This window comes from Anopheles arabiensis, chromosome 3, assembly GCF_016920715.1.
Source record: "Anopheles arabiensis isolate DONGOLA chromosome 3, AaraD3, whole genome shotgun sequence".
Taxonomy (NCBI): domain Eukaryota; kingdom Metazoa; phylum Arthropoda; class Insecta; order Diptera; family Culicidae; genus Anopheles; species Anopheles arabiensis.
Window position 1 is genome coordinate 11,906,703 of NC_053518.1, and position 23,046 is coordinate 11,929,748.

Genomic DNA, 23,046 nt, shown 5'->3' on the forward strand with positions numbered 1-23,046 from the left:
TTACCGTGTGGCTGCGACACGAATGACGTTTACCGATCGCTTTTGTCACCTTCCGGCCGGGCCGGCTGCGTTCGTCGTCGGGTTCGTCGCTGCATATTCCCATGGCGATGGCCGACGGTGGCAGCCATTCGGGCAAGGTTAGCCCAGACAAGGGGTACAAATGAATTCATCCCCACCCCCTTCCCGCCCTTCGAAACAACCCGCTCATTGCCACAAGCCCACAGGCACCTCTAGCCAAGGCATTTGCCGGTTCAATTCGGACCGGCATTTGAAGGTCCATCAGGGGCGCACTCGTCCAAAAATCACTTTTGATGGCGTTCCTATTTTTTTTTGTTTGCTGCCACTGTACCCGTAATGACGGTGCTGCTCTGTCAGTTGCCGGGTTCCGCACCGAACGATTGAGAGCGAGTGTATCGATTTTCGATTCCATGCCGGAGGCGAAACGGAAATGAAGCAAAAGTCGACAGGCCTGCACACGGTCGATGGCATTGGTCGCGAATGGTTGCGAATGCCAACAATTCAATGTCATTGCTGGTTTGCTGACGTCAGGGGAAGCGCAACCGAGGACGACGACGGGTGACAGTCGATGGTTGCTTAGTTGACCGTGGAAAACGACGGCGCAGATAAGGCACAAGCACGTGCATGGGGAATAGGCGTTATGAGCTTGTCGAAAACCGGATGGTGGGATGTTTCCCAATTTTAAATAGAGCTCCAATGGACAATGCACGTTGTGCGGGGGGGGGGGGGGGCTTTAATTAGGCGCAAAAAAGGACTCTATAATAGTAAAGTTATTCGTTTGCCTATTCTTCACTTCCTTTCTGCAAGTGTCCTTGCACAAACTACGGCGCACTAAAGTTCCATTCCATTCCAAACAATGCTACAAGAGCAACGAAATTGAATGAACGATAACGAACCACTTGGTTTCCTTTGGCTGCATAATTTAAACCGGGTCGGTGTCGGGCGAAGCATCTAAGCTGTAGGAGAGAGCGAAGAGAGCCAGAGGGGAGAGAAAAAACACAAAAACACGTGGACATAGCAAAGTTAGTTCATTTCTTACGTACTGCGCCGTTGCTTTCTAAAAGTAGCAGCTGGCCGGACAAGCTACTACAATTGAAGTTTGATTAAATAAGAAATAAGGACCACTTTCACCGGGCATGTTGGTCGTTGCCTGGGTGCTGTGGTATGTTATCATTTGCTGCCGGAAGCAATGAGACGGGTGAGGAAAGTTTTCCCTTGCACGCAAGCAAGGAACGATTGTTCCGTTTCGATCCGGGAATAAATGGAAGAAAAACATGCTCCTCAAGATGTGGCGACACTGTTCTATCGCTTCCAATCTTATCCTTGCTCTGCATCCTCTTGGTGCAAAAAAATAACGTGGGCTTTATCCATCCCTGTATTAATGTAATTCACGCTCGAGCTGTGGAGGTGAACTTGGAATGATTCCTTTTGGTGCGCGCAGAATGGAATAGTTTATTTTTAACTCGGTTACTTATTCATCGGCAAGGAAAGGACAGAAGTTTATTCTGCAGACACGGGCAACGGCCCAGGGTTGTGGGAGCATTTTTCTTCGAGCATTGCGAAGGCTGGTGAGTGGGAAATGTAAATAAATGACGCTCAACCAGTAGTCGTAAGCAGTTTCATCACGATATGAAACGATAAGCAGTGTACTGTTGTGCTGTGGGCAAAGCATTGTGGAATGGTACATCTTGCAGCAATATGGAAGATGTCGGTACGCTTGTGGGAAAAAAAACACACACAGGCCAGGCGTTTAAATAAATCGTAATCATCTCTGAGCGGTGGTGTGAGCTCTACCCAGTAAAGTATGCAATATGATGCGAACAAGTGATGGAGCCGCTTGGTGACTCAAGCCTCGAACAGTAACAGTTGGCTGCGTACTGACTGAGTTCGTTGCAGGTTTATCGTCGCCCGATGAACACCATGAGACACACCATTTTTGCAATAAAATCGCACCGCAGCTTTAGTGTTTTTATCAGTTTTTATGCGTGCATGAGCCGGTACGAAATGACAATGATACTTCTATATTATCCTTCCAAGTGTTTCTTGCCTCACTTGCTCTACGCGTCGTAACGAACGCAGCCACATCTCGAACCGCGCCGTTCGCCCGAATGTAGGCAATCTCGTGCTAAACTGTACTAAAACGCAATTTAGCTCGGTGAGTGCGTGGGACGACCGAATCGCACAAGCAGCAGTAAGTAACAGATAGCTTTCATTTCACAGTTACTTTAGCAACGCACCGCGAATGATTGATTCTTGAAACGATTCCCCCGCCAGCCGTTTATCTTCCCTTTCCTGCAACTTGCTTGGAAGCCGATATAAAATAACGACAAAATAATGTACCATGGTAACTTTCTTCGCGGTGCTACTGTTCATCGAAAATGCGTACACAGCTGTGTGTGTGTTTGGGTTTGAGGTGGTTTGGTTGTTTTCTCCATCATGCCGCCACAGTACCGCCACATTCGTCTGTCGTGGCGAAGAGGCCCACCATCAGCTCGATCGGGTTTCGGTAAATGCTTCATTGGTGGAATGTCAATAAAATTATCCTTCCACTCTTGGGCGTTTAAAGTTGCCAAGATGTACATACCGTTGCGTTTAAACATACCGCTCAAACGGAATGAAGGGGAATGGTTATGCAACGTAATTTCGTAAGTCAATAAAGCTTCACATGTTTAACGGACTGCTGAGTGCTAGCGGACTCATACGAAAGCGGTGATGTATTTCTGCTGGTGTGAGGCTGTACGATACATAATCGACATGAGTTAATGAAGCTTGTATAATAGCGTAGAGGGGATGAGAGTTTTGATTGAACATCGGTGAACATAAATAGGTGTAATGTTTCTTACGCGTTGATATGATATAATAAATATTATTTGGCAATCATAAGCATGGGATAACTTCTATGCCCAATGAATTATTAGGATAAAATAATCAATAATAAGTACCGTTGCTCTTAAGTATCATAATACTTCATTTAATCGTTTCTATATTTTGGTTCCTTCACTTTCTTTTTTGGCTATCTGTACTAGGCTATTTTCCTTAACATTTAAGTATTTGTTGGGAGATGGGAGTCTGTTTTGAACTGATTTCAATGTTAATTGATTGTAATTTTAATATTTTAAGTTAGTTTTTATTTCTTTTTTCTTTAACTGTTAAACAGTCTATTGTTTTCTTCGTTAATTCAGTTATTTCCTGGATATTTTTTAGTCATAATTTGTTTTTTTTTTTCATTCCTTATTTCATATTCTTTACTCGTTTTCACACCGTTTGCTTTTAATATTGTCAGGATTGTCGTGCTTGCTTATTTTGAATATATTTTCTTTATAATATCCTGGGCAATTGCAATGTCATCGGTCTACTTTTGTTTTTAACTCTATGTTTTATAGCATATTGTCAGGTTAGTTTTATCTATTAGCTGTATTTTTTTTATTTTATTTTATTTTATTAATTGCTCGGCCACGTTGGGTAACAGCTATGGTGCTTTTACACCTAGCAAACAATATTTATTAAAGGATCGTTCCGTAAGAAGGATTGACTATTTGGCTGCGTGGTAATGAATTAAGTCTCGAAAGCCTTTTATAGGCCGTCATGTCCACGTAGAACGTTACACCAAATAGAAGAAGAAAAAGCAGCAAAATCCATAAGCTTAAATAGTTCAATTTGGCTAAGAGATTTCTTACCAGCTCTGCTGCCATTGTTTCAGAGAGCGGATCAACCTTTAACTGATAAGCTGAATGCCTAAACTTATAAATCACAAGTAAGAAAATACAAAATTGGAAAATTGATTTATGACATGAAAAATATCTTTCATCGTGGTCATATTAAATTCAATTGAAACCATTTTGATCGGATTGTTCGGTATTTGTTTCACCTAACTTCCAAATATTCTAATAAGATAATATAAAAAAATCACACGATATCTATTCAAAGCTTTAAAAATAATCGTTGCAACGATTTATTTGAATAAAAAATCGAATAAAACTAACTAACAATAATTCATCCTGCTATAAGCTCGTTTATTGAAATATAAAATGTCCATTCCGTGCATATGCAATCATTGATGATGTCACGACGGACAGAGCGAACGGAATATTAATGAAATAAAACAAATCAAGAAAAGGAGAGAAAAAAAAACAAATTATCCTCGCATCGCAAAACACAAGACTTGGCAAACACAGCCAACAGGCATGGAATTTGCTCAATATTTCGCCTCTCCCATTTGCATACCACGCGCTTTGGGGTTGAATTGCTCATGTGCGAATGTGCAGCGCAAACATGGCATGGCATGTCCGGATAAATCCAGCAGAAGTGCAGCCATTCCAGTGAGCAAATACAACCCACAGAAGAAGCGATGAAAAAATAGGAAAAAAATGCACGAGTAGTGCAATGATATCATTCCCAGCGCTTCCCGGGGCCGGTGGGAAATATGCATTCATAATGAAAGGGACTAAAAAAAACTTGACTAGAGTGACTTGAAAGTATGATTTTTGTAAAAGCAGAATGTTAAAATCTCTCACAAAAGCTGCACACAGCCACAGCCACACCATCGCCACTCAGACCTACTCATTAATCTGCTTCACTCGCACATACAGCAAAGCAGATGCTTCTTTAACACCAACACAAACCTATCGCGTCCAATTCATCGGACCAACAGCTAAAACCCTTCATGTCTCGGCGAACGAATCTCGCCCCAAAGTGGCGACTCGTCAACGCATAATTTAAATCCTTTGCAGCTGCATCATGCGCACCACACCGCATCGACTTTCCAACTGTACGGCAAGTGTACACACACTCACACACTTTGTACAGGTGAAGCGGGGCGCAAAAAGTGGGGGGGGGGGCGTTTTCCATCCCTTTCCGAGTGCGGAATCAAAACACGATAATAGCATCCAAATGATACTCGTGCCTCGAGTGTCTAACAATGAGAGGAACCGTATTATTTCTCCCCCCTCTCGGGATTATAGCACCTCATGCAAATCATTCTGGTGTGCCGGGATGGACACACACACACAGAAACACTCGGCCAGAATAACCAACGCCACCGACGCGCTTTTGTTTTGCTGGAAAACGCACACAAAAGGAGCACGGAAGCGAAAGGACGATGATGGGATGGGGTTGAGTATTTTTTCCATCACTATCATGAGCCGTCTAGTGAGTCTTTTTTGCTTTTTTTCCTCTTTGAGAAACACCTGTGAAGAGAGACATTAAAATGGCTAAAAATCGCGCTCGCCCTGTGTTCCATCGTGAAGCAAGAGTTCGTTGAACTTCTTGAGAACAAAACGAGAAAAAAAAGGATCCGCTCAGCGCAAAGGAAGGATATTGGGAAACAGATCTGCCGAGGGACAAATTGCCGACGGGTTTTGTTTGTACACGGTTTGCTGGAACAAAAAGGAAGCAAAAAAACCATCGGGAAAACTAGTGCACTCGCATCACGCCCAACCCGAGCACTGAAGCTCTGAACAATCGAAATCAATCCGACGATTTGCCTGTAGAAGAGTCTGATCTGAACAAAAGGGTAAACCCCCTTCTTTCCGGCCTGTTCGACCGCCTTTTGTTTCCGTCTCGGCTGGCAAATGTGCAACTTTAGGTAGGTTAGCTCAACGTCTGTTCCCTTGCCAAAATGGACAGAATTCTGCTTCCCGAAAGTTAGTTCCGTAAAGCGTCACCCAAGCGTGGCGGGAGACAGAACAGGCAGATCGACGAGTTTTTCCCCGACTTACGTGAACCGTGAAATGATGATGGTGTCGCGTTGAAATATTGCCCAACAACCCACACACACACACACACATAGAGAACGCTGTGTTGTGGAAAAAAGGGAGCCCCGTACCTTACTATTTACCCTGTCTGGAGGGTTTTTGCTGTGGCACGTTTTGTTCCCCTCGCCGGCTTGTCTGGTTAATCCAGACTGTCCTCTCTCCCCCTCTGGGGCTTGGCACTTTGCGAACAGGGATTATTACTAGAGAAATCTCTTTTGCTGTGCGCGCCCGAAGGGAGAACACCCTTCCCAGCCACGGTGGAATTGAACCGCCATAGCCACAGCGGCATCAACATGTTTCCTCTCCCATCTATCGGATTCTTTCCTGCGACACGAGGGGTTCGACATACACACACAATGTGCGTCTCGAAATCTCATTCACAAATCGCAGACAGAGTGCAGCACCGGTCCCTGTCAGCACCCCCGTCTCAACGCGGATGTGTTGGGATTCACCCTTGGCGAAAAGGGAAACCGCGCTTGTCTGTGTGTGTGCGTGGTTTTGCACCCTCCTATGTAAAGGTGCCGCAGGCCGTTCATTAGTGTGCGTTTAATGAATGCAAATGCTCTGGGCTGTGGGCTGTGTGTGTATGTGTGACTTTATCGGTACAAACACAGGACTCGTCCGGTGCAAATGAGCAACGCTGCTCTGCCAACGGGGTGCTGCCAACGTTGCCGTTGAGGATGGTACAGGTGGAATTTATGTTGCACGTCTACATATTGGTGGCCAACATCAGGAGGGTGCAATGAGAGCGGAGGGTAAAAAAGTAATTTTCAAACGCCACAACGAACGCCAGCCTACGCGTGCAATGGTAGGCAAATGCGTTGGGAGGTATGTGTTAACGTTTATTGCACGCTGAGCGATGAAATATTCCCGTTTTGGGTGGAAGAAAACGGCAAGCGAAAAACACGCTTCGCACGCACACAGAAGTGAATGAAAAATGCTTTTTAGTTATTAAAAAAACAACAACATTAAACTCATTAAAAAAGTTGTGTTAATACAGACCAAACGCTGTACTGCTTAGTACATATAATCATTCTAATGCGCACCACACTAGTGATGGATAAACGCAGAATAGGTGTTTGGTGGCGCATTTCTTCAGCAAGCGACCTTAGCTGTTTCCTTCACAATCTTTACAATCATTCTCCTGGGATTAGTGGCAGCGTGGGGGAAAATGTAATTGAATTTAAACGAAAATTGCCAAACCCAAATGCAATCTCCAGTGTAGCGGAATCAGGCTTTTGGAAACGCTTCGATACGCGCAATGAATTGTTCCCCCCTGGGCTGGGGTGATGAGCAGTGCGTAGAAAGGAACGAACGCGTCCAAACATGATTGAGAGCTGGAGAGATATTTAGGAAGCAGCAGTGAGCGAATATTGGAAAACTGGAAAACGTTGATCACGTGAAGGTGCTTGTTTGCGACCAAATGGTTTATAGCGCCACTTGCGGGAGGTGTTGGAATGTGTTACATTCGTGTTACAACGGTAGTTGTGTTATTTATCACATTGAATGTACAGTCTTTCCCCTAGTTGCGTGACACTCGAGTCATGGGAATTCGAGATACGCGAGTTTTTTGTTTTAAATTACATATTTTTGCTAAAAGTTTAAAACCGAGAAATGTCAGAAGCAACCGAATTTTCAACACAAATTGTAAAACATAAACAATAAAGTGCATAATAGTACTAAATGTAACATAATGTACTAGAATGAATAAAAAATGTTTCTAACCTTGATTAGACGCGGATGCCTCAGTAAATAAATATTTTCTGTCGGTAAGTTCACCGGTAAGGCGGCGCTCTAGCAGCAATCGAACACGACAACCGACTCGAACAAACCCATATAATCATATGGAGGTGCACTGTCAGACACAAACAAACAAACAAGACAAACATGTCAAATCCCATACATTTTTCATGTTCGATGTCGTGTTCGATTGGTGCTAGAGCGCCGGGTAAGTAAGCCTGTCTTGTCACCCATGATACATTTTCAAGATTCAAGTTGGGATTTTACGCGTTCAAAACCTAGTGTTAGCAAATCGAAAAGAGTTTACCGATTCGAATTGTATGTACGATGTTGACAGTCGTTTGACGTGTTCGAAAAATAGTGTTACGAAGTTGAGCTGGCTAGAGAAACCCTGTAATCACGTCCACGTGCATTGAAATACATCGAAATCCATTTTCGAAGTAGTTGTCAGCGTGAAAGCAATAGTGTTTTATCATATTGTGCTCTGAATTTCATTAAAACGCGTATTTAAGACTGTCCGGAATTTGGAGCAATATTGTTTACCTTGTTTTAAATTAAAAAGCCGAATATGTTGTTGGACAATGATAATAACAAGAACAAAGATTCAGTGAAGAATAAAACAACGATATTTGAAGATAGATGTGCTTAATACCTTAATGGTCGTATAGGAAAGATTGTCCAATCGCGAAGCTGTACTTCGGTTCAATGCAATAGGACAACCGCACCCAAACCGCATTGTCAGTAAGACCGTCGTCCCGTCGACTCAGGACAATAATGGCCCTCAGAATTTGTTGATCAGACGTAAATATAAGTTAAAACAAAAATAAGGTGTAGTTTGTGTGTGTAAATTTGAAGATTATAAATGAAATGTTGAGACTGCCCGAAATATGAATCAAAACGTCGGTTATTTGAAACACGAGCTCGAAATTGTCCGGAATATGAATCAAAATATCGTTGCAGTTTCATGAGTTTTTGGAGTGTTTCGATTAAAACTATTGGAAATGTATTTTTTTCTTATTGGTAGAAGGTTTGCCGCAGTAAAGTGAGTTACGCTGGGGTATGAAGGATTAAATATGCATCAGCGAGAAATTCTTACATGCAAAAATACCTTAAGTGTCCGTAATCGGAGGCAATACGGTATTTATTGTTCTATGTTTTGTAATACATCGAGAATATTTCTTTACAAAATCTTCATTTCATCTCAATAATCTTAAAATACTGTAACTACAATATTTCAACATTTAAAAAATATAAAAAATACAAAAACTGCAGTTGTGATACCCATCAATTTTGAAAAAAACAAACCAACGTCTTCAATCAGTATAATACTTACTGTATTCAAGGATTTTGAAAACTACTCATAGCTTTGGACCAATTAAAGTCCTAAAAGAAAAGATGTCCGTATCACACGAAGAACAGTTTCTGAGTCTTTGGAAACCAGTAAAGCTGTCAAAAGATTATTTCTTCGGGTACTATCCTTTCAGGTCGATTCGCTAATGATGAACAAAGAAATATGAAAGTACTCCCGGAGCCAATTCTCGGAATAGCTCGATAAAAATATACCAAAATATCAACCATCTTGCAACAATGTTTCAGTCAACCACTTGCAGCCACGCACGCCTTGTACGGGGCTCGGTGTAATTGAGCACCGCACCACCATCCACCCATCCATCGAATGCATCACACCAACGCACGCACACATGGCCGCAGGACCTCCGTGCGGCCCAAAATCGCAATTGCCCACTCACGTAGTGTGGCTAATGATAATTAGAGAGTGCACGCAAAACGAGCAACAAATTACTACCCCGAGACTCACTAATGATCGGTGGCCGGAAAGTCAATTCCCCAACAGAACGGCCACAGAAGGACAACAACAAAAAAGCACAAAAATAAAGAGACATTACGACGTCCTTCCCTTGGCATGTGAGGATTATTTTCAGCCAAAAAGAAACGAACGCCTTTCGTGCTCGAACGAGTGCAGTGGGCAGTGCTGACGCAGCGCCGGCGATTTGGAAATGACTGGGCAGTTCTTTGTAGTGGTTTTGTAGTTGAAAAATAAAGAAAAGCAAACTCGTCGTTCCTCAGGCGAAGCAAGGCACGACACAAAAAAGGACACAAACTTTCCATCGAACAAAGTTTAATTACCCTTGCGGCAGGTGCTCGTAAATTGGTTCGCCCATTGGAATGCCTTGCATATCTGCCCGGAAAGCCCCCACACAGTGATAAGGGATCGCCCCGGGAATATCCAAACGCTCAGTGGATCGATAAGTACCCAGTTTCCCATCTTTACGGTTACTGCACCAACCTCTGACGACTGTTGTTTATAGTTCGGTTAGGTAACAGTATCGCTGACTACGATACACAATCAAATGACCAACGACCTTTGACCTTTGCCAGCGTCCTGGTTATCCCGTTTCATTCGGGCGCTAAATGAGTAACCCGCACTGTAACGCTCCAACTGGAATAAGCACGACCGAGAGCCAGTGGCTTATAATTTTCATTTCATCATTCACAATTTCTTCGCCTCGCTGACGTCTCTACCGTGCCGGATGACGGATTATGACTGCAGGAGAGCAAAGGGATTGGGAACTATTTTAAACCCGCCACGTGATGGAGTTATCTCGTGCTTCACGGAGGAACCCTCCCCGATTCTGATTGCAGCACCGGATTGATTCACGTGATCTTGGCCATACTAAAGAGGGGGAGTTTGTAGTGCCTTTGTGTTGTTTTCCACTACGGGGGAAAGCTTCCTGCGGTTTTGTGTGGAAAACTAATTTGCGTTTTCCTCCTCCAGATGATACGATGCGCAGGTGTATTGGTAGGTACCGGGGAAGAGTGATTTATTTTAAGACGCATATCATATTGAATGTTGCTTTTCTTTGTGTTTTATAATGTTCTTCTTCTTCTCATCTTAATAACCTTATAAACAGGATTTGAATGAGATTAGTCTCTAGCAAATAAGTGGATAATCAGTCTTTGCAAGTTTTAATTAAGGTTAATGAAGAAATGCTGCATTGAAAGATACAATATAGGAATCACAATATATTTGGGAAAGTATATCTGTATTAACAAAATTGAACTATTCACTCTTGCACATGCTTGCTGACCACCTGGAGGTATACAATATTATGTTTTTAAATAGTAAATTATAACAAATAAATAAACGACTATAAATAAATTAATGAATAAGTAAATGAATAAATAAATAAATGAATGAATGTATAAACAAAATAATAAATGAATAAATAAATAATTGTTAATAAATAAATAAAGATATAAATAAATAAATTTACATAAAAACAAATAAATGGATAAACACAAATAAATAAATAATTAAATAAATAAATCAATAAATCAGTCAAACAATAAGTAAATAAATAAATAAAACAATAAAAAATGTAAATAAATAAAACAATAAAAAATCTAAATACATAAATAAATAAATCAATCTATCAATCAATCAATCAATCAATCAAAAAATCAATAAACAAATGGATATAAAAATAAATAGATAAATAAATAAATACATAAATTAATAAATACAAACTAAGAAGAAACGCAAATCACTATCCAGTCAACATCTAAGTACATCAACGCTTTCAACGTTGATCAAACATCAACATGTAAGTATGCACACATAATGTAAAAAACAGATTTTTGAACGTTTTTCAATTTTGAATCACAAAAACACTGTTTTGCGAGAACCATGACATAAATAGTAGTAAGTTAAGTATAGTTTGTTACTCATCTTTCATGATATAACGACATACTGCCCGAAAAGATTTAGCGCTCCAAAACCCATTAGCTTTAAACGAGATCTAATCACCTCCAGGCTAAAGACGGTACGAAAAATGGCCACTAAAACCACTTCCCTGTCGCGCCCAACCGAGACGCGAATCAATTATGCTTAAGCTAGGCTCCCGCTTCCAAGCAGCAAGCCCCGAGGTTCGCACAAAATCCAAATGCCGGGCGGGCGGGTGCAATGCAATTAGCTTTCGTCTAGGTCTTTCCCATCCCTTATCCTTCTTAAAACCAGCGCGAGAGGGTCCGTGAAGCTTTACTACTGATAAAGTGCGTCAAAAAGTGTGCGTGTGTGTGAGTGTGTCTGGCCGCAACAACCACGGCCCTTGCGACGACGCCAAACTCAACCGGATAATGAGTCGTGAACACAAAATGAGCGATTTTATCTACGCGGCTGCGGTTTTCGGAAGCATCCGTGGCTGCTTTTTTTCTTTTCGCTCCACCTCGGGGAGCCAACAAAGATAAGAACGTTTGGATGCCAGTCTTCTCCTCTTCCTTGCGGGCACATTTACATTGACTTTTGGACGAACCTGGTCGGGGTGGGATACACCGGTTCAGAGAGCTTGTTGTTCGTGTCAAAATTGAAAGATAATAACGATGACGCAGAAGGCCGAGACGGCTTGCCCGATGCACGGGCGAAGAGGAGTTTGAAATTTAAGACGCTCAGTCAATGCTTGTGTCCCTTCTTCTCACCAGTCCAGCTGCTGGGATAAGGCTCGATCGATCGGTGAAACGACACGAAAATTAGCTGGGCTGGGCTGGACTGTTGCTGGCTATTTCCATTGACGCTCTCCCAGGGGGAAATAATGAGGAAGCTAACAGTGGGTTTCCTTTTTTTGTTGCTACGGATTTACGGGCAGAGTGATGAGATTTTAGGGTCAGAGTACAAAAGATGATGAGCTTTTGTGAAGTTGGGTGCTAAAGGTTAAAAGAATCTGGTTTCTTTTCATCATTTTCCGGGCATTTCTTTTCCGTTTTTTCGTTATTTGGTTAACCCCCGGGTAGAGGAATAAACGAAGCTCGCTAGACTGACGATGCTGTTTGGGTCATTCGTGGCGAATCGAGATTGTAAATTTAGCTTTTGAACCCGACCCGGTTGTGTCAAATGGGATGGGCAGTGTTGGATTCTGTCTGTTTTGTGTTCGCTTTTTTCTTGTCTAAAGATTTGCACAAACATTTCTTTCTTTTGCCTCTCCAATCAGGCTCACATCAATGAAGAATTCGTATGAAAAGAAAGAAACGACCCCCACGGGCAGCAGCTCATCGCTCGAAGAATGTTTTTAAACATCAATCAAACCAGTACAGTACAGCTTTTGGTCTGTAATCGGTCAAAGTTCATGCTGGCATAATTCTTTTCTCCTGTCCTTTCTTCGCAACATTTCCGAACAGTTTGCCGCCCTTCGCTGACGGTCGCAAATTACAAAGTTCAACAAATTTTGATTTATTGCGACACTCAAGCATCAAGCTGAATCAACAGTTCAGCAAACAGCAGCGGCCACGCGCGGGACCCACCGCAGGATGGTGTTTTATTATTTGTCCACCATCTTCCCATCCTACTACTTCCCGTTCCTTTCCGTCTCCTTTCAGCTGATTGAAACTTATTCCAAGTGCTTACACATGCCGTGTACTGGCGGGCACAGGGTTCGCCACTGCTGAAGGACCATTTATCACCCCGGGTCCCGGGAGCGACAGGGGAGACAGGCTGGCAAGCTTTTGCCCTCCGGAGACGCCATAAAACGATAATGATTATTTATAAATACCCATTGTGCCACAAAACAAAACCGGGCGCGCCACCAAAATCGTTCAACCCCGCCCCGGGCTCCACTTGGCTCGGATCGGAGCGGTTCGGAGCGATTGTGAAATCGATATGCAATAGAATGATGGAAGTTCGGTAAAAAAGAAGAAAAAACGGAATACAAGTTAGACCAACCATCATCGTGCCATCGAGATGGCGCGAGGGCAAAGCGTGTTCGTCCGTCCGCCCGGGAAAGGTGACGCCAATTCTGCTGAGAGGTTGGGGGCTAGCTCGGGAGTGTTGAATAAAAATAGCGTCAAAAACGCACTGTAATCAAAGCCAAATAAAACTCTTACATTTGTTGTCCCCTCGGTGGTGTGTGTGTGTTTGATGGAATATATAAAGCAAATAAAGGATTTAGACGGAGGATGAGAAGTGGGAAGATTATAAAAAAAGGGACGGGAAATACTTTTATAATCTCATTCTTTTTATAACGGAGAATGAGCAATAAAGTCATTATTTGTTTGTTTGGTTTGGTGCTTTTTTGGCATATTTTGGCGATCGATTTCTACACTTATCAATCAAGAGGGTTTGTGTAAAGTCATTATGTTGCTAGGACAGGGAAACGTAGGGTTAAACCAAGAGTTATTTTACTCCGCTTGATGACTGATATTTTCTATGACTTTACATCTCATGTATTCGAAATTGACAATGCTTACTGATTCTGTTTTATGAACTATTAATACAGGGTTTTCCAGGGGTTCTCATAGTTGTCGGACACTTCCTTGACTCTTTCCTATTGGAAGTGAACTTCATATGTTGGAAATTGGACTCCCTGGCACCCTTTTTGGACAGACTCGTTGGAAATTCCTATTGGTTTTGTGCAACAAGGGTGCTATAGAGTCTAATTCACATTGCATTAAGTTCATTTCACATATGAAAGAGTCAATAAAGTGTCCCACAGCTATGAGAACGCCTGGAAAACCCTGTAAGACAATAACACGATAATATAAATAATATGGTAAAAAGAAAGGACTAAAAATTTAGTCCCAAATCAGATAGAATAGTATCAATATATGAATAAAATAAAAAATGAATAATAAAAAAGGCATACATTACCTACTGGTTCTTTATCTTTGTGGTATTAGGTAAACATTATGTTAATTATGCATAAATGAAAAATATGCCCCATTTTTCTATGACAAAATGTAAGAAAAACAGATCTTAGACGCTTTGAATAGTTAACTCACACTCATTTCAGATTAAAGGAATAAATCGCCTGTCTTGCTCGGTCTTGCTATGCGCCTGAAGGTATGCAATAAGATGGATTTGTAAAGCATTTTACTACTAATTAGACGGTATTGCTATTTGAATATACAGAATGAGATATTTCGACAAAAGTTATGTATTTTTAGGTACAGTCTTTTACGTTACAAGCTCAAAACTGCGAGAAGATACTCTGTACGATTCGAGTTCTTCATCCCTTTCAGTAGCTTCAAAAATAACTCCAACATTTCGAAGCATCCACAGACCATAATGCTTAGCAACAAAGCCCTTCAAAAAACGTACCCCAAACTTTGTTGCGATACGTTTTTGCAAGTGCAAGTTTGCGCTATAAAAGGTACAGCACGATATTAAAGATACTAAATCAAAGAAAAACACCACGCCGGCGTCTAGGTTTATGCCCCGCCAAAACTCTTCCCAAAATACTGTTTGAGAAAAGCAAAAAAAAAAAAAAACACGAGCTAACTAACATTTTTGCTTCGCCGTGTAACGGTACGAGTTTTTATGCATCGCGATTTTTACCGACCAAAATAAACAATCATAAAAAAAACAGAAACCGGCGGACAACGATTTTCCTTCTTGGAAAAATCCGGTTCGGTTTTATTCCACGCTAAAAGTACCAACAGTTGCCCTTACGTTAAACACACACAGGGAATATTTTCCAGCAAGAGAGCCAAACAAACGGGAATTACCATTCGGTATTTGATCTCCAAACACACAGCAGCGAGCAACCAAAGAGCCTCCAAAAGAGCTTAAATCTTCATCAAAAGCATCGCATTTACACACAATCTTCTAGGAGGGACGTACTCGCGCAACACCTTTTGCGTCCATTAAAAGCAAAAAAACGGAACGATACCTTCCCTTTTCATCCTGGTCCCCTTCCATTTCCATCCTTTCGGCGCCACTTGCCACTTGCTCGAAGCCATCATTCGCATCGAGCAACCAACCGACGATGGTGACGATGTGTTTTCTAATTTCCATATTTTACAACGCATGCCGCTTTCCATGCCGCTTCTGCGCAGTGTGTGGGAGTGTGTGCCTTTTCACCCGCACCCAGCGTGTGTACACCTTTCGTGCGCTATAAATAAACACACGCCAGCCACCCACATCCACGAAGCTTTTGCGCGTTCCCGGTCCGTACCTCTGCCCTGGATGCACGGGAGGGGTTGATAAAAAAAGGGAAAATGTAACAGTACCATTCACCCATCAGGCACTGTCTTCCATGGTTCGACGTTCGATTACTTTATGCAAAATTGATGCTGATGTATCGAACGACTGACCTCTTGGGGTGGAGTGAGCGCACCAGCCGCGTCAATTCGTCAAAAACGCGTCCAGAAGCGTCAGCGTTCTTGAGTGTACGTGCTGTTCCGGGAAATGGGGGGAAAGAGTGTTCGATGCATATCAAGTGCAAGATCCATCATACCATCCGTCCGGCCGAACACGGTAGCAGAGTAAGGTAAGGAAAGCATTTTTCCAGCACTTCCTCTACATTGCCGACGGAAAAGTGCCGGAACGGAAATTCAAATGCTCTATTCGCAGCGGACGCGTCGACTATGAATAGATTTTCCCTGGCGCTGGTTCGAGGCCGGTTCCCATTGATGCTTTCGATCGTAGTTCGTATGTAATGTACGCAACCGTTTGTACGTTAGTTTTGTTATTTTAAAATTCACTTTTCTTCATCGTTGTTTTGCTGGTTAAACTATTTTTAGTACAGGTAAAACCGCTTGGAAGGAAGTTTCCATTTTTGAAATCGCATTTCGCTTTTTCCTTCCAAATCCGACCGTTCCGGTTGCTCCGATTGCCGATACGGCTTATCTTGGTGGTGGTGGTGGTACGTGTGGCAGACCTCGAGCGTGTAGCAGCACAAATCAGGTTAATGGCACCCGGCTGTGTTAGCCGTCCCTTCGGTGGCATCGCACCGCATCGAGAACGTTTGCGGAACGTAGGGGTAGCAGCACGTTCGTGTGAGCACGTTGCACTACGCATGGACGGGTTTTGGATAAAATGTGACCAAGTGCATACGCTCGCAAGCCACCACGACACGGACAGGCACACGGAGCGAGAACTGGAACGTGGAGCGTCTAAAATCCACTTCAGACAGGGTTGTACTTATATGCTCTTGTTTCTCCAGTTTGCTGGTTTTGCTTCTGACCCTGTGGTTCTTCCTAACCTAGCACAAACGGTGTGGCAAGCGAGTTGCTCTAAAAAACGCAGTGGAAAAGCTCTGCAAAATGAAGCAATTTTAAATCTACTTTTTGCAATAATCATTCTTTGCATTATCCTTTTAATACCCTTTTTTTAGGCTCATTGTTTATTAAAATGCATCCTACCGGTACGCATTTAATATTGATCCTCTTCCATCACTGAGACAAAGGCAAATTTGCATACCGGTGGTCAATGTCACATCGTTAACAATGCATGCCCATTTGGAGTGGAAAATGATGCTGTAACATGATGCTCGGTGTACACGGTGCAGCAATTGGAATTATGCTGGATCAACAAAACGGACTGAGAAATGCTGTAATGCGGCTGGCAAGCGACTAAATAAAGCAGTCAATTTTTTATGCACTGTTGCTGTTGCTTCTGCTCGCTTCATAGATCCATAATCAATGTCATAGATATCACCTGGTAATGATATACCCATTACAAAAGCTTCACGCCAGTGCCAGGAACGTCAGCAGACCATAATGAACTGAAATATTCAAGCAGGCGGGTGAATATAGCAGCAAAAAAAACGTTCCTTCCCAACTCAAGAAAGCTCTATAAATAAGAGCGCCTGTCTTCCAACCCCCGGGAGGAGCAATTGAAAATGAATTATTTTTGATTTTATTTTTTGCTTTGCTACTTCGTGTGGTTCCCAAGCTTTTCGTACGTCACGTACAAGTTGATGGTTGACTTCACCTTCCAAAAATACACTCATCTCCTGCTGCTATTGTGCTATCGTGTTAGAACACGAACAATAAACATTACAAATGCATCAAGCAAGTCTCTATTAATAATGCATTACGCAGAAGTGTTTTTATTCGCTTAAAAGAAAATTCAAAGCAAACGACAGGTTATCTGTTGCTTCAGGTTGCCTTCTTTAAAAAAAACGGATTTCAAATAAACCACCAAACCAGAGTTTTTTTTTTTCTCGTTGGAAATGAAGTCCTACAAGACACAACCGAACCCGTTCCGTTCCATTGGTCTGGAAAGTTATTGGGGTTGGATGGACGAACTTCGGCTTCGGCTTCGGTTTTGTGAATAAACTATCCCTCAATCAAGCCCTTGTCTCGGGACTTTGCGGGCTCAAAAAGGTTCGCTGCGAAAGCGTGATGTGGGCGCTACGGTGTGTTACATACACACACATACACCGCAAATCAAGGATACACAAAACGGGGCAAAAGGATCTTCATCTTCCGAAACGTAGTGCCCATGACAGTGTCAGGATAGAAAGTTATGTTTCAATTTGGAGCAGCGTTTCCACGTGTAGCCACAAAGCACAGCGCTGGGAATGTTTTTCTTAGCCGTTTTGTTCTGTCTGTTTGCGTGTGTGTGTGTGCGAGGGCACGGGTCTGTGTTTTTGAAGGAACTCTATTTAGAGAGGAAAATTAAATTACTTACTCCCATGATGACACAAAGTTGGACAAAACTTACTACGGCGAAGATTGGTGTACGGTACGGTACAATGCTGGTTTGAGATTGTGAAATTGTTCCGTTTCACGAAATATGTTCAGTAACTTCAACCTGTTACTGTAGAACTTCAACAAAGTGGATGTAGAATTCGTGCCAGACCAGCTTATTCATCGCATGACAACATCAAAATTGTATTAGGTATTAGATTATGAAAAGCTTTGTTACCCTTGATATATGAACAGTCCGCCATGCGGTATTTCTGCTTATCTGTTGTTAGTGATTTTAACGACGTAATGCTATTATGTGGTGTAGTCAAGGAACTGATTTCTTATCGACTACTTTTAGATAGCAGATAAGCTAGGATTGTTCAATTTGATAGTTGAAATAAAAAATAAATTAATAATAATTTTTGAGGCATTTCCTTTCAGTCACAGTCTATTTAACGGATATTTAACATGCTATTTCGAATCGTAACGCATCGCCTATGACAGGCAGACAGTCTTGAGCACCCAAAGCGTCCCACGGGTCAAATCCACGAGGGCCCATAAGCTTGTTATGCTACGTGCCGTGCGAAGTACAAAACATTCTGAGAAATTAGTACGGTTTAATCCATGCCGACCTTACATATGCGCCTAAAGGTATGCAATCTCTTACCCTGTTGCAAAAGGCCGCAGCCAATTCAAACGAAGCTATTTTTTGTATAAAATGAAAGCAATTCGTTTAAACACTATATCCGGCATAGCATCCGATCAAGGGTTCATATTAAATCGATCTTAAGCAAGGATATATTTTTTTAGACTTTTACGGTCTTGTCTGGTAACATTGGAGGTGTTAAAACTATTTAAAACCATTGTAATTGTAGAATGCAAGTCCTTACAGCGAAGGGAACGATGGTCTAAATAAGAATTGAACCCCTTCCGATACTTCTACGAGCTAGTGCGTCTATCCACACCACCACCAAGCCATCTCAAATTGGAACGGCAATTAGATCACTTTGTTTGGCAGAATTCTCACCAAGATTAGTTGCTATTGCATTTGTTCACGACTGGTGAAAAGAGTTCGATAAAATCAAATTGGACAATAGGACTTATTTAGAATTCTTCCTCCGAATTATTAATTCTTAATAATATCTCCCCAAGCAACACAGTTCCTACTCATTAACAAAATGGTTCCCGGAGTTCCTCCCCCCCCCCACCACCTACCTGAATGACGGTTTTCCTTGGCCCGTGCCCGTGGTGCAGCTGCTGGCCCATCGGCACGTTGTGCTGCTGCTGCTGGTTCACGATCGGCTGCAGCGGCATCGGCAGCTGCAGTGGCAGCTTCTGGGCGAGCTTGTCCGGCTGGGACAGTGGGTTCGTGTTGTTGGCCCGCACCAGATCCAGCGCCAGCAGTGCCTTAGGACCGCGCGGTGTAAAGTAGACCGCCTGTTGCTGCTGCTGCTGCTGAGCAACCACCATCTGTCCGTGAGGATGCAGATGGTGCGATTGCTGCTGCTGCTGCTGGTGATGCGGCGGCCGGTCAGCAAGCCCGACGGCAGCGCCACCCGATGATCCCACCAGCCCGACCACCGACTGTGTGCCCGCTCCACTGCTCGGCTGCCCACCGGAACCGGCCGACTGGCTGAGCACGATCGTGGCCGGTTGCTGCTGCTGCTGCTGCAGCTGCTGGCTGCTGATCGTTTGCGTGAACGATTGCGACTGCTGCAGGTTCTTGTTCTTGTCCAGCAGCGGGTGGATCGTGTCGGTCAGCGGCGTCCGGAAGCTGGTGGCCGTGGCCAGATTGGCCGACTTGTTCTTGTTGTTGTCCAGCTTCTTCTTGCCGTGCGACGCCGCCAGTCGCTTCCACGACAGCGCATTGATGAACAGCGAATGCTTCTTCAGGTTCTTCTCGAGCGCATTCTTCTCGGACAGGATGCGCGCACTGTCCGCGTTGTTGCTGTGGTTGCTGTTGTTGTTGTTGTTGCGCTCCTGTATGCTGTTGCCGTTGTTGTTGTTGCCGCCGCTGATGTTGTTGTTGATGTTGTTGATGTTCGCGCTGCCGGTCATGATGTTGTTCTGGTGCGTCTGCTGCAGCAGCAGCAGGTTGTTGCTGGTATTGTTGTTGTTGTTGTTGTTGTTGCTATGGTTATTATTCCCCGAGCCGACATTGTGGCTGTTGTTGTTGTTGTTGTTGTTGCCATGGGAGCCGGGATTGTTGTTGTTCTTGCAGTCGTCCTTGCTCATGTTCAGCCCATGGCTGTTGTTAGGCACGGTTTGTATCAGGTTCGGCGGTTTCGTTTGCGCGCTCTCGCGATTCTTCGCATTGTTCAGCTGCTCGTACGAGTAGTTGTTGAGCGGAAAGTCGGCCGAGTTCGAGGACGACAGCGTGCCGGCGCTGTGATGGTGCGTCGAGTAGATGGGCCGACGCTCCCGGGGGCTAAAGCTCAGTACCGTGCCCATGGTTTGCTGTGTTGCCTTTCCTTGCCTTCGGGAAGGAACGAACGAAACGTGGGCTTTTAGATAGGTCCTACTGGACGAAGGACTTGTTTTTTTTCTAGTTTGATCACTCGCGTGGTATTTTCCAATTGGATTTTTTCGTGTTTATGTTTTTACAGCGCCGATTTCTATTTCAACTTCCTTGATTACGTATTTGCACTGAGTAAATCCGTGTGTCGCCCGAAGGGATCACGTGCGCTCGTTTGTATTGGTGTCGAAGCGTTTTGTTATCCTGGTTGCGCGCGCGCGCACACACGCGTGTACTTGCGTATCTGTTAAAGTTTTCCGATGCTGAATTCGATTACGTAGCTGCTGCCGATTGCTGGACAGCCCTTTCCATTCATAAGGAGCAAAGGAAAATCACCAAACTATCACAAACACACATACGCACACGCACGCACCCTCTTTATCTCACGCACACACTTGCGTTTTCCCGCGAAACGAAACGAATTCCCGCACTCCGCTCGGTTCGCTACGTTTATCGATTTTCCTTGACTGAGATTTTCAGCATACAAACACACACACACGCACACTTATAGAGCGAGATAGTTATGGTTTTGTTTTTCTTTTCTCTTGTTGGTGTGGCTCTCCTACAGGACTCGAAAACTATTTTCACTGCATTATCAGCATTATCGTCGCACTAACACGCGTGCACGTGATATGTGGAGCACAGAAACACACAACACACACATGCAAAGCGTACCACGAATCTCCGTGAAGAAAAGTAAACGCGAAGTTTGTTTGTTTAAATCGGAAAATATATTAAAGCTGGGAAACTAAAGCCTGAATCCTGTCACAGTGTAGAAATGGAGGATAAAATGAGCAATTTAACGTATTGTAATTAACTGTACACTTTGGTTTCAAAAAATTGCACACATGTTAAGAAGCTTATAGTTCACAACTCTATGTATCATAAAGATAATTCTCGAACTGCTTATAAGAACTCCAATGGCACGTACTTCTCGCTGTGTTTTGGGCTCCTCCAATGCCTTAGGTCTTGTTGTCTTTCATTCACATTCTTTTATATTACACACTCACATACACACGTGTACTAAGGATATTTCAGAAGAGGCGGTAGAGATGTCCTAATAAGACGGCAGGATGAGGTTGGAGAGAGCATGTTACGAACGTTTTTATTCCCAATTTAGGTCCCTCTCAGGACGTGTAGTACCCGTTCACAACGGGGAACTCACACACACACACACACATAGGTGAGCGCGAATTTTCCCACTCACTAAGAATGACACAAGGAGGTGTAGGACAAGTTTGGATCTCCAATTGTGTCCTGGATTTCCCAAAATGCAGCTTTCTTACAAGAAAGCCCAGCAGAAAAAAGTGATTTAAAATGAAAGAACTTTTTTGAGATTTAGGTTGACATTTCTATGGAATTAATTTGCAAGAAATACAATAGCTTTACTTTTCCAGCACATACAAAGAATGGAACATCAACTCTTAACACAAAAAAATAGAGATTCATTATCCTTTTGTTCCAGTTTTTGGGGAAAGTTTTCCTACAGGAATGCAATGGGAAACGTTGGTTGAAGAGCGAAGCAAGAGCCTTTTTCCAACCAGGCAACCTACGGATACTCTGGGATACGGTGTAAGAATGGGTGGTCTCCTTTTGTCTCTATCACACTCTTGCAGTACCGGACCGATGAGTTTTTCACACCGTTTTTCACCGTTGTCACAAGTTCTCGCTCGCTCTCTCTCTCTCTCTCTTACGCTTGTTTGCGCTATTGCGAAATGCACCAAAATCAAGACATTTTTCATTTAAACTGAAATACATTTAATAACTTAATTACTTCTTGCTGGTTAATGCATGCTGCACTGTTTTATATTGAAATTTTGTTTTATTCATTTTAGTGATAATTTTCCCATGTCACAATGGTTGGACTCAACTTTAGCCCACTTCTCCCACACCCATCATCCCTGGGACGGGAAAAATAGTATCCAAAAACGCTCGTACCTTCACTTTTTAACCCACTGGTGGTGCGGGGCGGGGTGGGGAGAGGTTCACCCTTTCGCAACAATAAAAATCAGTGAGCAAAACAATCGAACAGCTATCTATTGTTTCCATACACTGCACTCCCCTGGAGGTGAGGGCCCACACCACATCCACACCCACTCTTCTGCTGCACAACCACAACCCTCCTCACACACACACACGCACGCACACAGAAACACAGACAAGTGCCTGTTTGTAACACCACTTCTACCGTCACTGTTACCGTCTAAGAGCGACCGGACCGGAGCGGGTTCACCGAAAGAAAATCCGACCGACCAGACACTCTCGTTCTGACTGAGCCGTGCCTTTGCCTGCCCGCTGGTGGAAAGCCTTCCCGGTGGCCACAGGCCACACACTAATACGCAATCCAAGTAGGCACTCTCTCTCTCTCGCTCCCGGTTTCTGAAGAAAACTCTGCTCCGCCGCCAAAGGAGCGTGTGTGCGAGAGTGAGAGAGAGCGAGCGAGAGAAAAGCTGGCGTAAGAAAAGAACGACACTTTTCCGAGATTTGCATTGCGTATTGCTCTCCAGGACACGTTCCGTATGTGTGTGTGTGTACGCCCGGGAGTGGATATTGGGAACGAGAGCCAATTTTCCGCAAACACACTCTCTCCCGCCGATC

General features: G+C 43.4%; 1 protein-coding gene across 7 annotated transcripts in view; it reads right to left on the reverse strand.

The window, feature by feature from the left end:
* LOC120901853 (bromodomain-containing protein DDB_G0280777) overlaps window positions 1-22,743 on the reverse strand; it is a 61,847-nt gene extending 39,104 nt beyond the window's left edge. Inside the window, exons 1-3 of one of the 7 annotated variants that reach the window (XM_040310178.1) lie at window positions 22,387-22,727; window positions 21,380-21,505; window positions 19,149-21,210 (exon numbers count right to left, since the gene is read on the reverse strand). In XM_040310178.1, coding sequence (XP_040166112.1) covers window positions 19,149-20,384 — 1,236 coding nt within the window. In that variant the 5' untranslated portion in view covers window positions 20,385-21,210; window positions 21,380-21,505; window positions 22,387-22,727. Of the gene's footprint in view, window positions 1-19,148; window positions 21,211-21,379; window positions 21,506-22,222; window positions 22,299-22,386 lie in introns of those variants that run through there. The other 6 variants (XM_040310181.1, XM_040310180.1, XM_040310179.1 and 3 more) reach the window with 6 other exon arrangements.
* Window positions 22,744-23,046: the final 303 nt, after the last annotated feature.